This window comes from Bubalus bubalis, chromosome 1, assembly GCF_019923935.1.
Source record: "Bubalus bubalis isolate 160015118507 breed Murrah chromosome 1, NDDB_SH_1, whole genome shotgun sequence".
Lineage (NCBI taxonomy): Eukaryota > Metazoa > Chordata > Mammalia > Artiodactyla > Bovidae > Bubalus > Bubalus bubalis.
This window is the reverse complement of record NC_059157.1, coordinates 13,365,829-13,382,373: the sequence shown is the minus strand read 5'-3', so window position 1 is coordinate 13,382,373 and position 16,545 is coordinate 13,365,829. Positions and strand designations below refer to the sequence as shown.

The 16,545-nt window shown below is 40.0% G+C and overlaps 1 protein-coding gene across 1 annotated transcript in view; it reads left to right on the top strand.

Annotated features, from left to right (window-relative positions):
- Positions 1–16,545, top strand: part of KCNU1 (potassium calcium-activated channel subfamily U member 1) — a 152,901-nt gene that overhangs the window by 25,662 nt on the left and 110,694 nt on the right. The window contains exons 8-10 of the mRNA XM_044933170.2: positions 9,371–9,541; positions 10,649–10,740; positions 13,657–13,767. Coding sequence (XP_044789105.2) covers positions 9,371–9,541; positions 10,649–10,740; positions 13,657–13,767 — 374 coding nt within the window. The remainder of the gene's footprint in view (positions 1–9,370; positions 9,542–10,648; positions 10,741–13,656; positions 13,768–16,545) is intronic.

The following is a 16,545-nucleotide window of genomic DNA, read 5'->3' as shown; positions in this document are numbered from 1 at the left end:
CATTTATCAGAGTTTCTTTTATTTGATTTTATTTTATTTTTAAACTTTACAATATTGTATTAGTTTTGCCAAACATCGAAATGAATCCACCACAGGTATACCCGTGCTCCCCATCCTGAACCCTCCTCCCTCCTCCCTCCCCATACCCTCCCTCTGGGTTGTCCCAGTGCACCAGCCCCAAGCATCCAGTATCGTGCATCGAACCTGGACTGGCGACTCGTTTCATACATGATATTATACATGTTTCATTGCCATTCTCCCAAATCTCCCCACCCTCTCCCTCTCCCACAGAGTCCATAAGACTATACATCAGTGTCTCTTTTGCTGTCTCGTACACAGGGTTATTGTTACCATCTTTCTAAATTCCATATATATGCGTTAGTATACTGTATTGGTGTTTTTCTTTCTGGCTTACTTCACTCTGTATAATAGGTTCCAGTTTCATCCACCTCATTAGAACTGATTCAAATGTATTCTTTTTAATGGCTGAGTAATACTCCATTGTGTATATGTACCACAGCTTTCTTATCCATTCATCTGCTGATGGGCATCTAGGTTGCTTCCATGTCCTGGCTATTATAAACAGTGCTGCGATGAACACTGGGGTACATGTGTCTCTTTCCCTTCTGGTTTCCTCAGTGTGTATGCCCAGCAGTGGGATTGCTGGATCATAAGGCAGTTCTATTTCCAGTTTTTTAAGGAATCTCCACACTGTTCTCCATAGTGGCTGTACTAGTTTGCATTCCCACCAACAGTGTAAGAGGGTTCCCTTTTCTCCACACCCTCTCCAGCATTTATTGCTTGTAGACTTTTGGATCGCAGCCATTCTGACTGGCGTGAAATGGTACCTCATAGTGGTTTTGATTTGCATTTCTCTGATAATGAGTAATGTTGAGCATCTTTTCATGTGTTTGTTAGCCATCTGTATGTCTTCTTTGGAGAAATGTCTATTTAGTTCTTTGGCCCATTTTTTGATTGGGTCATTTATTTTTCTGGAGTTGAGCCGTAGGAGTTGCTTGTATATTTTTGAGATTAGTTGTTTGTCAGTTGCTTCATTTGCTATTATTTTCTCCCATTCTGAAGGCTGCCTTTTCACCTTGTTAATAGTTTCCTTTGTTGTGCAGAAGCTTTTAAGTTTAATTAGGTCCCATTTGTTTATTTTTGCTTTTATTTCCAATATTCTGGGAGGTGGGTCATAGAGGATCCTGCTGTGATGTATGTCGGAGAGTGTTTTGCCTATGTTCTCCTCTAGGAGTTTTATAGTTTCTGGTCTTACGTTGAGATCTTTAATCCATTTTGAGTTTATTTTTGTGTATGGTGTTAGAAAGTGTTCTAGTTTCATTCTTTTACAAGTGGTTGACCAGATTTCCCAGCACCACTTGTTAAAGAGATTGTCTTTAATCCATTGTATATTCTTGCCTCCTTTGTCAAAGATAAGGTGTCCATATGTGCGTGGATTTATCTCTGGGCTTTCTATTTTGTTCCATTGATCAATATTTCTGTCTTTGTGCCAGTACCATACTGTCTTGATAACTGTGGCTTTGTAGTAGAGCCTGAAGTCAGGTAGGTTGATTCCTCCAGTTCCATTCTTCTTTCTCAAGATAGCTTTGGCTATTCGAGGTTTTTTGTATTTCCATACAAATTGGGAAATTATTTGTTCTAGCTCTGTGAAGAATACCGTTGGTAGCTTGATGGGGATTGCATTGAATCTATAAATTGCTTTGGGTAGTATACTCATTTTCACTATATTGATTCTTCCAATCCATGAACATGGTATATTTCTCCATCTGTTAGTGTCCTCTTTGATTTCTTTCAGCAGTGTTTTATAGTTTTCTATATATAGGTCTTTAGTTTCTTTAGGTAGATACATTCCTAAGTATTTTATTCTTTCCGTTGCAATGGTGAATGGAATTGTTTCCTTAATTTCTCTTTCTGTTTTCTCATTATTAGTGTATAGGAATGCAAGGGATTTCTGTGTGTTGATTTTATATCCTGCAACTTTACTATAATCATTGATTAGTTCTAGTAATTTTCTGGTGGAATCTTTAGGGTTTTCTATGTAGAGGATCATGTCATCTGCAAATAGTGAGAGTTTTACTTCTTCTTTTCCAATTTGGATTCCTTTTATTTCTTTTTCTGCTCTGATTGCTGTGGCCAAAACTTCCAAAACTATGTTGAATAGTAATGGTGCAAGTGGGCACCCTTTTCTTGTTCCTGACTTTAGAGGAAATGCTTTCAATTTTTCACCATTGAGGATAATGTTTGCTGTGGGTTTGTCATATATAGCTTTTATTATGTTGAGGTGTGTTCCTTCTATTCCTGCTTTCTGGAGAGTTTTTATCATAAATGGATGTTGAATTTTGTCAAAGGCTTTCTCTGCATCTATTGAGATAATCATATGGTTTTTATGTTTCAATTTGTTAATGTGGTGTATTACATTGATTGATTTGCGGATATTGAAGAATCCTTGCATCCCTGGGATAAAGCCCACTTGGTCATGGTGTATGATCTTTTTAATGTGTTGTTGGATTCTGATTGCTAGAATTTTGTTAAGGATTTTTGCGTCTATGTTCATCAGTGATATTGGCCTGTAGTTTTCTTTTTTTGTGGGATCTTTGTCAGGTTTTGGTATTAGGGTGATGGTGGCCTCATAGAATGAGTTTGGAAGTTTACCTTCCTCTGCAATTTTCTGGAAGAGTTTGAGCAGGATAGGTGTTAGCTCTTCTCTAAATTTTTGGTAGAATTCAGCTGTGAAGCCGTCTGGACCTGGGCTTTTGTTTGCTGGAAGATTTTTGATTACAGTTTCAATTTCTGTGCTTGTGATGGGTCTGTTAAGATTTTCTATTTCTTCCTGGTCCAGTTTTGGAAAGTTGTACTTTTCTAAGAATTTGTCCATTTCTTCCACATTGTCCATTTTATTGGCATATAATTGTTGATAGTAGTCTCTTATGATCCTTTGTATTTCTGTGTTGTCTGTTGTGATCTCTCCATTTTCATTTCTAATTTTATTGATTTGATTTTTCTCCCTTTGTTTCTTGATGAGTCTGGCTAATGGTTTGTCAATTTTATTTATCCTTTCACAGAACCAGCTTTTGGCTTTGTTGATTTTTGCTATGGTCTCTTTTGTTTCTTTTGCATTTATTTCTGCCCGAATTTTTAAGATTTCTTTCCTTCTACTAACCCTGGGGTTCTTCATTTCTTCCTTTTCTAGTTGCTTTATTCCTTTTCTAGTTGCTTTAGGTGTAGGGTTAGGTTATTTATTTGACTTTTTTCTTGTTTCTTGAGGTATGCCTGTATTGCTATGAACTTTCCCCTTAGGACTGCTTTTAAAGTGTCCCATAGGTTTTGGGTTGTTGTGTTTTCATTTTCATTAGTTTCTATGCAAATTTTGATTTCTTTTTTGATTTCTTCTTTGATTTGTTGGTTATTCAGCAGCATGTTGTTCAGCCTCCATATGTTGGAATTTTTAATAGTTTTTCTCCTGTAATTGAGATCTAATCTTACTGCATTGTGGTCAGAAAAGATGCTTGGAATGATTTCTATTTTTTTGAATTTACCAAGGCTAGATTTATGGCCTAGGATGTGATCTATCCTGGAGAAGGTTCCATGTGCGCTTGAGAAAAAGGTGAAATTCATTGTTTTGGGATGAAATGTCCTATAGATATCAATTAGGTCTAACTGGTCTATTGTATCGTTTAAAGTTTGTGTTTCCTTGTTAATTTTCTGTTTAGTTGATCTATCCATAGGTGTGAGTGGGGTATTAAAGTCTCCCACTATCATTGTGTTATTGTTAATTTCTCCTTTCATACTTGTTAGCATTTGTCTTACATATTACGGCGCTCCCGTGTTGGGTGCATATATATTTATAATTGTTATATCTTCTTCTTGGATTGATCCTTTGATCATTATGTAGTGACCATCTTTGTCTCTTTTCACAGCCTTTGTTTTAAAGTCTATTTTATCTGATATGAGTATTGCTACTCCTGCTTTCTTTTGGTCCCTATTTGCATGGAAAATCTTTTTCCAGCCCTTCACTTTCAGTCTGTATGTGTCCCCTGTTTTGAGGTGGGTCTCTTGTAGACAACATATGTAGGGGTCTTGTTTGTGTATCCATTCAGCCAGTCTTTGTCTTTTGGTTGGGGCATTCAACCCATTTACATTTAAGGTAATTACTGATAAGTATGATCCCGTTGCCATTTACTTTATTGTTTTGGGTTCAAATTTATACACCGTTTTTGTGTTTCCTGTCTAGAGAATATCCTTTAGTATTTGTTGGAGAGCTGGTTTGGTGGTGCTGAATTCTCTCAGCTTTTGCTTGTCTGAAAAGCTTTTGATTTCTCCTTCATATTTGAATGAGATCCTTGCTGGGTACAATAATCTGGGCTGTAGGTTATTTTCTTTCATCATTTTAAGTATGTCTTGCCATTCCCTCCTGGCTTGAAGAGTTTCTATTGAAAGATCAGCTGTTATCCTTATGGGAATTCCCTTGTGTGTTATTTGTTGTTTTTCCCTTGCTGCTTTTAATATTTGTTCTTTGTGTTTGATCTTTGTTAATTTGATTAATATGTGTCTTGGAGTGTTTCGCCTTGGGTTTATCCTGTTTGGGACTCTCTGGGTTTCTTGGACTTGGGTGATTATTTCCTTCCCCATTTTAGGGAAGTTTTCAACAATTATCTCTTCAAGTATTTTCTCATGGTCTTTCTTTTTGTCTTCTTCTTCTGGGACCCCTATGAGTCGAATGTTGTAGCGTTTAATATTGTCCTGGAGGTCTCTAAGATTGTCCTCATTTTTTTTAATTCGTTTTTCTTTTATCCTCTCTGATTCATTTATTTCTACCATTCTATCTTCTAATTCACTAATCCTATCTTCTGCCTCTGTTATTCTACTATTTGTTGCCTCCACAGTGTTTTTAATTTCATTTATTGCATTATTCATTATATATTGACTCTCTTTTATTTCTTCTAGGTCCTTGTTAAACCTTTCTTGCATCTTCTCAATCTTTGTCTCCAGGCTATTTATCTGTGATTCCATTTTGATTTCAAGATTGTGGATCAATTTCACTATCATTATTCGGAATTCTTTATCAGGTAGATTCCCTATCTCTTCCTCTTTTGTTTGGTTTGGTGGGCATTTATCCTGTTCCTTTATCTGCTGGGTATTCCTCTGTCTCCTCATCTTGTTTAAATTGCTGAGTTTGGGGTGTCCTTTCTGTATTCTGGCAGTTTGTGGGGTTCTCTTTATTGTGGTGTTTCCTCGCTGTGTGTGGGTTTGTACAGGTGGCTTGTCAAGGTTTCTTGGTTAGGGAAGCTTGTGTCAGTGTTCTGGTGGGTGGAGCTGTATTTCTTCTCTCTGGAGTGCAATGAAATGTCCAGTAATGAGTTATGGGATGTCTATGGTTTTGGGGTGACTTTGGGCTGCCTGTATCTTGGAGCTCAGGGCTGTGTTCCTTGTTGCTGGAGAATTTGCTTGGTATGTCTTGCCCTGAAACTTGTTGGCCCTTGTGTGGTGCTTGGTTTCAGTGCAGGTATGGAGGCATTTGATGAGCTCCTGTCAATTAATGTTCCTTGGACTCAGGAGCTCCCTGCAGTCAGGGTTTGGACTTAAGCCTCCTGCTTCCAGTTATCAGTCTTATTTTTACAGTAGCTTCATAGCTTCTCCTTCTATACAGCACCATTGATAAAACATCTACGTTAAAGATGAAAAGTTTCTCTACCGTGAGGGTCACCCAGAGAGGTTCACAGCATTATATGGAGAAGAGAAGAGGGAGGAAGGAGTTAGAGGTGACCTGAATGAGATGAGGTGGAATCAATAGAGGAGAGAGTGGGCTATCCAGTAATCTCTTCCTTATGTGCACTCCACAACTGGACTGCTCAGAGTTGTTCATGGAGTTATACAGAGAAGAGAAGAAGGAGGAAGGTGACAGAGGTGGCCAGGAGGATAAAAGGGGGGAATGAAAAGGAGGGAGACAGATACAGCCAGTAATCAGTTCCCTAAGTGTTCTCCACCATCTGGAATACACAGAAATTCACAGAGTTGGGTAGAGTAGAGAGGGGTTAGGGAGGAGACACAGGCGACCTGGTGGAGAAAAAGGAGAGTCCAAAGGGAGAGAGAGCAGTTAAGCCAGTAATCTCGCTCCCTAGTGATAAATGGGTACTGAAGATTGGGTTCTTAAAGGTACAAAATTGGTAACAAATACATAATAGCAAAAATTAAAAATCTAGAGTAGAGTTTGGAATTTCAAAAATACTATGTTAAAGAAAAGAAGAAGGAAAAGAAAGAGAGAAAAAACGAACAAACAAAAACAAACAAGGTCGTGAAAATTATAAAGAAAATATATGTACAAAATTGATAACTAATTCCAAAAAGCAAAAGTTAAAAATCTAGAGTAGAATTTGGAATTTCAAAAATGCAATGTTAAAAAAAGAAGAAGAAAAAGAAAGAGAGAGAGAAAAAAACAAACAAGAACAAACAAAGTCGCATAAATTATAAAGAAAATACAGGTACAAAATTGATAACAAATACCAAAAAGCATAAATTAAAAATCTAAAGTAGAGTTTGGAATTTCAGATATACAATGTTATTTAAAAGAAGAAGAGAAAGAAACAGAGAAAAAGAAAAAGAGAAAATAAAAAAGGGTCACAGAAATTATTAAAAAAAAAAAAACTATAGGTACAAAATTGATAACAAACAAATACCAAAAAGCTAAAATTAAAAATCTAGAGTAGAGTTTGGAATTTCAAAAATACAATGTTAAAGAAAAGAAGGAAAAAAAAAAAAAAACAAGGTCAAAAAAATTATAAAAAATATATATATATGAAGTTTGCTTTAAAAAAAGAATAGGGTCTTCTTCTCTCTTTTTTTTTTTTTTTGCAAAGTAATCGGTTATAAAAGTGAAAATTAAAGGAATAATAGAGGACTTAAAAAAATTTTTTTTAAATAAAAAAAATAAGAAAGAAAGAATGATCATAAAAATAGTAAAAATATATCTAGGACTTTCTCTGGTTTTGTTGTGAGTATTGCAGATTCAGTTCATTTTTGGCTAGTTCCTTGGTCCGACTTATATTTCTCCAGATCTATAGGCCCCTTCCTATGTAGTTGGTACTAACCACAGGGTTTTAATCTATTGCCTGTAGCTTCCAAGGTGGTTCCCTCTGTTATAGCTTCTTCTGTTTGCTGGTCTTTCAGTGTCTGGTTTCCACCCTGACACAAAGGGGACGGTGGAGGACACTTTTTTGTTTGTTTTTTTTTTAGGCTCACTTGTTCAGTTGCGCTGAGGGGAGGTAGGGAGGGATGCTGCAAACAAAACACTGGGGTGTGCTCGCAGCGCCTCAGCCACACTGGGTCTGCCCCCTCCCCGTTCACGGTGTGTGTAGCCTCCCTGCCCACACTCTCGGGCTCTAGGTTGCTCCTCTGGGAACCATCCGTGGCTGGCCCTGGGCTGCCTGCACTTCCAGGTCCAAGCCGCTCAGGTTCAGGCATTCAGGTAGTCCTCAGAGGCGCAGACTCTCGGTTGGGCCTGCGTTTTGTGCCCTTCCCAGATCCAAGCAGCTCAGGTGATGAGGTGTTTGGCGCGCGCGATTGCTGCGACTTATCACCTCCCCGCCACTCGGTTATCTAGGTATGCAACCGGCGCACCTTCTCAGGCAGATGTTGACTGTCCAGACCCCCAAGAAGTTTTAGTTAGCAAAGAAGCCTGCTTACAGTTTTATAGATAATGTCTCTCTGGGGCTGCGATTGTCCCCTTTCAGCTCTGGCTGCCTGTCACCAGAGGGGGACGGTCTGCAGCCGGCTATCTCTGTTCAGTCCTTTGTTCCGTGCGCGGGCCTGGCGGTGTCTTAGGTTAGGGCTGGCTTTTCGCGTGGTAGATATCCCACAGTCTGGTTTGCTAGCCCAAATTATTTTGCTCAGATAGCGCTCAGGGTATTCAGGCCAGATCCTTGCAATGCAGCCCGTGCCCGCCTCCCTGCCCAGCCCCAGCTTGCTAATGGCAGATGCAGGCGTCTGCGCTGCTTCTCCACTGGGGGAGTTACCGTAGGACTCGCAATGTGCGGGTTTTAATTGTTTATTTATTTTTCCTCCCTGTTATGTTGCCCTCTGTGCTTCCAAGGCTCGGCACAGATTCGGCAGTGAGAAGGTTTCCTGGTGTTTGGAAACTTCTCTCTTTTTAAGACTCCCTTCCCTGGACTGAACTCCGTCCCTCCCTCTTTTGTATCTTTTTTTGTCTTTTATATTTTTTCCTACCTCCTTTCGAAGACTTGGGTTGCTTTTCTGGGTGCCTGATGTCCTCTGCCGACATTCAGAAGTTGTTTTGTGGAATTTACTCAGCGTTTAAATGTTCTTTTGATGAATTTGTGGGGGAGAAAGTGTTCTCCCTGTCCTACTCTTCCGCCATCTTAGCTCCTCCTCAGAGTTTCTTTTTTTAATTGAAGTATAGTTTCCATACAATATGATATAATTTACAGGTGTACAATATAACGATTCACAATTTTTAAAGATCATGCACCATTTATAGTCATATCCAACTCTTTGCGACCCCAGGCTCCTCTGTCCATAGGTTTTTACAGGCAAAAATACTGGAGTGGGTTACCATTTCCTTCTCCTGAAGATCTTCCCAGGGATCAAACCCATGTCTCTTATGTCTCCTGCATTGGCAGGTGGGTTCTTTACTGCTAGTGCCACCTGGGAAGCCTTCAGTATAGTAATTCACAATTTTTAAAGATTATGCTCCATTTATAGTTACCGTCAAACATTGGCTACATCCCCCATTTTATACAGTGTATCCTTGCAGCTTATTTCAGAGTTACTTTTTAATCACTGAAAATATTTTTCCAGAGAGAGAGGAAAAATAATCTGGAAAGTTTCTTTGCTCTTCCTTATACATCAGCATCCATGTGCATAAGCTCCCTGAAATGAAGCGACCATGTAACTGTGTATTTCCTCATGATGATCCTGATCTGTTGTAAAATGAGAATGAATAATAAGTGCTCAGCCTGACAGCCTCCGAGTCCCAAGACTCCACGGTTGGATAAGGTACCCACAGGAAAGGAAAAGAGAGGTTGTCAGCCATTTTCTCCAGAGAGCATCCCATCGTGGGCTCAAGTTACACGCCCCCTCAGATCTGAGCAATAAACACAAGGAAGGGAAACATGACTTCACAATCATTGCCCACAATCTGCAAAACTTTGGATGGGACACACAACTTCATAATCACTACCCACGATCTGCACACCCTTCACAGCAACCTGGGAATCATGTACTATTTCATTTGGATTGAATTAAGTGAAACAAATCCAGTGTTTTGCTTTTTCTTTATAAACGTTCCCTTGGAGTCCATTTACAGACCTTGCCTGAGTCTTCTTTCTTTGGACAGGTGGAAAACTCTGGTGATCCATGGCTCAAAGGGAGAAATTCACAGAACATTTCATTCTTTGAGTCCATTTACTTGATCATGGCAACAATGTCGACTGTCGGTTTTGGAGATGTGGTAGCCAAGACATACCTAGGACGGATTTTCATCATAGTCTTCACCCTCGGGAGTTTGGTGAAGAATATTTCCTATATCTTTTGAATATCACTTACATACACCCAAAACATTTGGTTAATGGGGAGAAATAAAGTGATGTAGGTTTAAGAGCAAGTGTTGCGTTGTTCAGAGCAGGTGTCAAATGAAAATGAAGGGATAAATGAATCCCATGTTTTTCAGACTGCATCCTCTGGAGCCCATGACATAATTGCTTGATTGCCAGGGATGAAGGTAGTAGATGAAGGAGAGCAGACCTTCCTAATTAGCCTCTACACGGATCTGAGCAACCTCATCTTCCTTCATCTTTTGCCCATCAGGTTAAAGTCTTTCTTCCAAGGAGGAAGGGGACTTGAGGTTTGATCTGCTGGATATAGTGTTCTTTCCAGCTCAGATGAATAAGCTCTCTCCACACCAACATTTTACTACAGATAAGGGAACATCTGTGCTTGGTTCAGGAGTGTGTCCAGGACAAAGGAAGCCTCCTTTTTCAGTGACTTTAATTTCAATTCTTTAAAGACCATCCCAGAGTTCTCCATTCTACCTTTCGTTTTTTAACTTTTTATTTTGTATTGGAGTATGACTGATTAACAATGTTGTGATAGTTTTAGGTGGACCACAAAGGGACTCAGCCATACATATACATGTACCCTTTCTCCCCCAAACTCCCCTCCCATCCAGTCCAGTCTACTTTTCTGACATCCTTCTGTCCACATAATTGCTACATCCCCTCATTTCTATCATTTTCCCTTAGTGGGGTTCCACTCTGTCCCATTGCTTCCCCACCCCCACAAACCCCCAAATAGGATCAAATGGAAGAGTCAGAAGGGCCGTTAGAAGTGATGGCAGGACCAAATGGATGGGGAGGTTGTCTTACTGCTTGTCTTTGCTTTCATCTTTTTGAAGGCTGAAATGCATTCTGTTGAATTTTAACCAAGTCCAAAGCCTGAAGTAAAGGAAGAAATTTCTTTAAATTTTAAACTGTGCTTTTAAAAGCACGGTTCATAGTCATGTCTTTGTTATAAGGAAGAATATTTTATGGACCTTCTTTCTCCTTTGTCATCTTGGAATTTTGGAGTATCCTTGGACATAGTGAGACCTAAGGTTTTATTTGCTAATCATTTGTAGGTACTGTTCGCCAACTACTTGCCCGAAATGGTGGAACTTCTTGCCAACAAGAGGAAATATACCAGTTCCTATGAAGTGGTCAAAGGGAAGAAGTAAGTAGCTTTAGAGTATAATTTCTGCAGTTTGAGATACTCTGCTGGTCACTGTCTCTTTCTGAACACTATTGCCTGGCCTAGGTGGATATATGGGCAAGGTCCACACTCCCTAAAAGAGGGCTGTGCTAGAGTAGATACCACGAGAAGATGATATTTGCCACTTGATTCACATATCTAGAGACATGTAAGAACTAAATCAGTTAAAATTATCACAGATATGTTGTCATTCAGTGTCAAATGTTGATTGTGCCAGTATTTGCACATTCCTTATCATGACTGTTCTCTTAGATCCATTACTAATGGTTTTATTCATTCTAATCATGTGGTTGACTCATGACTAATTTTACATAGTGGATCAAGTTAAAGTCATGGTTTGAATTGAAAATAATTCAATTCAATCGTCTCAGCCCAAACTCCCCTAAAGCTTGTGGGGCTCATGACAGAAAGAGGTTTGCTCAAGTGAGGAGGAATTTCTCTTCTCCAGTCCTTCACAGATTACCTGTTCTGTCCACACCACAGCCATTTGTTCCCACGAGCAAAGTGGAGTCAGAGTTACTTTTACACGATTTCTCTGTGGATGTATGTTACCTCCATTGCCATCATGGTTTTTCACACCTAAGAGGAAGGTCAAACCAGTCAATCCTAAAGGAAATCAACCCTGAATATTCATTGAAAGGACTGATGCTGAAGCTGAAACTCCAGTACTTTGGCCACCTGATGCAAAGTGCCGACTCATTGGAAAAGACCCTGATAATGGGAAAGATTGAAGGCAGGAGGAGAAGGGGGTGGCAGAGGATGAGATGGTTAGATAGCATCACTGACTGTATGGACATGAGTTTGAGCAAACTCTGGGAGACAGTGAAGGACAGGGAAGCCTGACGTGCTGCAGTCCATGAGGTCATGGAGAGTCGAACATGACTTAGTGACTGAACAAGAAGAAGATAATGAATTGGAGATCTTAAATTTGGAACAATTCCCTGGTGGTTCAGAGGTTTAAGTGCCTGCCTGCAATGCGGGAGACCGGGGTTTGATCCCTGGGTTGGGAAGATCCCCTGGAGAAGGAAATGGCAACCCACTCCAGTAAATTTGCCTGGAGAATCCCATGGATGGAGGAGTCTGGTGGCCTACAGTCCACGGGGTGGCAAAGAGTTGGACACGACTGAGCGAGTTAACTTTCACTTTCAGACATGAAAGTGGCCATGCTGTGTTCCAGTGTGCTTTCCTGCTGTTGAGGAAAGAGGCACAGTGGAGATGAGCTCCTATGGAATGATGTCTTAACACAGTTGGATAAAAACCAAGATTGACTCAGGAGTAGGGAGAGAAAATAAAAAACCAAGATGAATGAAAAACAAATATTGAAAACAATGAAATGAACTAAATAAGCCAAAATCTGACCTGGCCCATCTGAAGAAAGGGATAAAACATGCCAAGTCAGTCAGTGAGGTCTGAAAAATTTAAGTTTGAGGCTAAAATTAGACTTTCAGATTTCTTACATAACTAATAGAGGTGGAGTGGAATAGCTTCCTTATGTATACTAAGCCTAAGGAAACTGACAGCTCTTTTTCACTGTAAAGGTTACATGCATAGATTTGTGGACCTCTCCGAGATGTCTCTCCACTAGACTCACTCTTTTGGTGACTACTGAGTACTTTTAGATACAGAAGATAAACCAAAATAACCTGGATTCTGGTGCTGCTCAACCATAGCATGTGACTGTGGGAAAATCAGTGAGTCTTTCCAATGATCAGTTGTTCATCAGTGAAAAAAGACTACACCAGCCAATCAGGAGTCAAGTGGAAAATCAAGTGTAATGAACACACGTGCAAGTCCATCATAGGTTGTAAATAAGCAAGAAAAATCTAGCGGTTGCAATAGTTGTCCTCATATGCCTAAAAAGTTAGGTGCAATTCAAAGTGCAGAATCATTCCCTACAGAATCTGAGGCTTCTTTTGTATATTAGAGATGCAGTCTTTCGGAGAAGGCAATGGCACCCCACTCCAGTACTCTTGCCTGGAAAATCCCATGGGTGGAGGAGCCTGGTGGGCTGCAGTCCATGGAGTCGCTAAGAGTCGGACACAACTGAGCGACTTCATTTTCACTTTTCACTTTCATGCATTGGAGAAGGAAATGGCAACCCACTCCAGTATTCTTGCCTGGAGAATCCCAGGGACAGGGTAGCCTGGTGGGCTGCCGTCTATGGGGTCGCACAGAGTTGGACACGACTGAAGTGACTTAGCAGCAGCAGCATGCAGTCTTCGGTGTTTTAAAATTTAAAATCTTGGTGGAACATATACCAGCTTTATTTAAAACTAAGTTTAAGCTAAGTTCAGTTCAGTTCAGTTGCTCAGTCATGTCAGACTCTCTGCAACCCCACGGAGCGCAGCACGCCAGGCCTCCCTGTCTATCACCAACCCCTGGAGTTTACTCAAATTCATGTCCATTGAGTCGGTGATGCCATCCAACCATCTCATCCTCTATCTTCCCCTTCTCCTCCCGCCTTCAATCTTTCCCAGCATTAGGGTCTTTTCAAATGAGTCGGTTCTTCGAATCAAGTGGCCAAAGTACTGGAGTTTCAGCTTCAGCATCAGTCCTTCCAATGAATATTCAGGACTGATCTCCTTTAGGATGGACTGGTTGGATCTCCTTGCAGTCCAAGGGACTCTCAAGAGTCTTCTCCAACACCACAGTTCAAAAGCATCAATTCTTTGGTGCTCAGCTTTCTTTATAGCCCAACTCTCACACCCATACATGACCACTGGAAAAACCATAACTTTGACTAGACAGACCTTTGTTGGCAAAGCAATGTCTCTTCTTTTTAACATGCTGTCTAAGCTAAGAGTCCATCTCTAAATCTAGACTGGAAGATGCTACTGTTCCTGGGATGACCCGCCGCACCTTGCTCTCACTCTCTAGGTTCATCGTGGTGTGTGGAAACATCACTGTGGACAGTGTGATGGCTTTCCTGAGGAACTTTCTCCGCCACAAAGCAGGGGAGATCAACACTGAGATTGTTTTCCTGGGAGAGTAAGTATATCTGTATGGCCCATGAGCGGGGGACACTTAAAATATGTGCAAATATTTTTAATGGAAGAAAATTGCCCTTCTGCCATTGATCTTTAAAAGTAGGAAGTAATTAATCAACAAAAAGTAAAGAAAAAGCAGTTCATGACCAGAGTTAACCTATGAAAATATTATTCTGGACTATAAATTGCCAGATTTTTTTTCTGTACAGGTTTTAATATTATTTAAGTGATTGAAAAAGACTGATGCTGCGAAAAGCTGAAGGCAAAAGGATAAGGGAGTGCCAGAGGATGAGGTGGTTAGATAGCATCACCAACTCAATGGACATGAATTTGAGCAAACTCCAGGAGAGAGTGGAGGACAGGGGAGCCTGGAGTGCTGCAGTCTGTGGGGTCACACAGAGTCAGAAGCAACTTAGTGACTAAGTAACAACAACAATAACATGTATTATTATGTATAACCATAATTTTGTGCCCTAGTCTGGTGCAATTCATGATTATTATTCTGTCAGTTCTCAGAATTGCAAATGCAAAGTTCAGCTGGATGCAGAAGGCATGTGTTTGTTCTTTGTGGTTTATCTTTTTATGACCAGAGTCCAAGTCAAATATTTTGTGAAACACTGGTAAGTGCTTTTTTAACACAAAAAGAGTTTTAAGGAGGCAAAATGGTTTCTAATTGTTCTGTATTTACAATTTTGGTTCCTAATGAGGTTGAGCAATTTTTGTGTTTTGAAGATTTGCTGATTTTTTTGGAATTCTCTTCATTTCTTTTATGTAAGGAGGGTTATCTGTTACTTTACTGACTTTTAAGCACTTAGTATACTTTTATAGTAGCTTCTTTGTGTCATATGTTGTAAATTTCCCTCCCCTTTGTCTTTTAATTTTTGTGTGTGCTTTTATTTTAATGAAGAAGCATTCAATTTACACAGATTCCAATCTATCAACTCTTTCCCTTTTGACTTCTTGCCTTTCTGATGTTCTTCGATCTGTCTGTTCTAAAATTAAGTAACTATTTCTTAACATTTTTAGGTTTTTATATTGAAATATTTTGTATTTAAGCTTTCTGGAATTGACTTTGTGTAATGTGTAGGGAGGCCTCAGTGATTAAAAAAAAAATCCAGCTGCCAATAACAGGAGATGCAAGAGACATGATTCAGTCCCGGGGTTGGAAAGACCCCATGGAGAAGGAAATGGCAACCTGCTCCAGTATTATTGCCTGGTAAATCCCAGAGACAGAAGAATCTTGTCTGCTACAGTCCAAGGGGTTGCAAAGAGTCAGGCACAACTGAGCATACACACATGTGAATGTGTAGAGAACTAACTTCTTTATTTTTCTAAATTGTCAATCCATATCCAGAGATCACTCACTAAAGTCAAGCAGCTATGAGATGACATTTTGGTCTTACCCATGATTGCATGTGGGGTCACCTCAGTCTTCTTCATGCCTTTCGTAGTTGAACACTGTACTCTTTACATTATGACACCTTCAACCAACCGTTACCTTAGGCTCTCGGTTATGAGATGACCAGTAAGCCTTCTGAATTCCTTTATGGTGCTGCGGATAGACAGCCAAGTGTTCTGCTTCAGAATCATTGTCATGCCTGTCTTTTCAGCAATTTTGCATTGCTAGGCCCCTAATTTAAAACATAGTAAACAAACAAAAGACCCAAAGTGTTAAAACCAGTGATAAAATGCTAATAATTGTAATCCAGTTGAGACAGAGAGGAAATCATTAAATGTATGGAAAGTTACATCTTCTACCCACTGCTGTATTTTCATAGAATAATGTAGGTTATTGTAGGTACTTGTCAAGATAATGATTGAAATGTCTTAAATGGCCCAAACATTAGGAGTGGCTTGTCCAGACTCTGTCAATTACATCTATATTCTGAAGACTCCCCTTCATAGTTCAATTAGTAAAGAATCTGCTTGCAATGCAGGAGACCCTGGTTCAGTTCCTGAGTTGGGAAGATCTGCTGGAGAAGGGATAGGCTACCCACTCCAGTATTCTGGCCTGGAGAGTTCCATGGACTATATAGTCCATGGGGTCGCAAAGAGTCGGACATAACTGAGCGACTTTCACTTCACTTTCTGAAGACTCCAAAATTGATATCCCCATTGGACATTCTTTGTGGCTTCATAGTCACACAACTAGTAGATTACTGGATATTTCCATCCCAGTGTTTCAAAGACCCCTCAGACTCAGCATTTTCAAAAGTAAATTCATGATCTCAAGTCCAGCTTTTCCATCTCACAAGGCAAATTAAAAATAAAACAAGAAAGAAAGCAAATAGCATTACTTATCTCAGCAAGTGGCATCTCATCAATGCCAGTCCTTAAAACAGAAAACTAAGCGTAGTCTTGGACGTTCTTTTCTTCCCTCAGACCCCGTGCACATGTCCTAATTCTGTTGCTATCATTTCGTCTGCCCTGAAGGTGAAAGTGGTAGCTACTCAGTCATGTCCGACTCTTCGACCCCATGGACTATATATAGCTCTCCAGGCTCCGCTATTACAACCCTATTCAAAGTTCCTATCTTGTCTCTCTTGAACTTCTATAAAGGCTACTTTATTGATCTGTTCTTTTTGCTCAGAAGCTCTCCTACTGGATGTGAATGATTTATTTTCATCCCCCAGCACTCAGAGTCCTTCTCTGGCCAAACTGTCTAAGTTAGCCTGTTGGAATCCTCCTATCTCATCACTCCATTTGTTGACTTTAAAGTGATTATCACAGTCTGTGATTCTGGTGGACTTTCCTTTGATGCCAAAGTTCACGTTGCCTT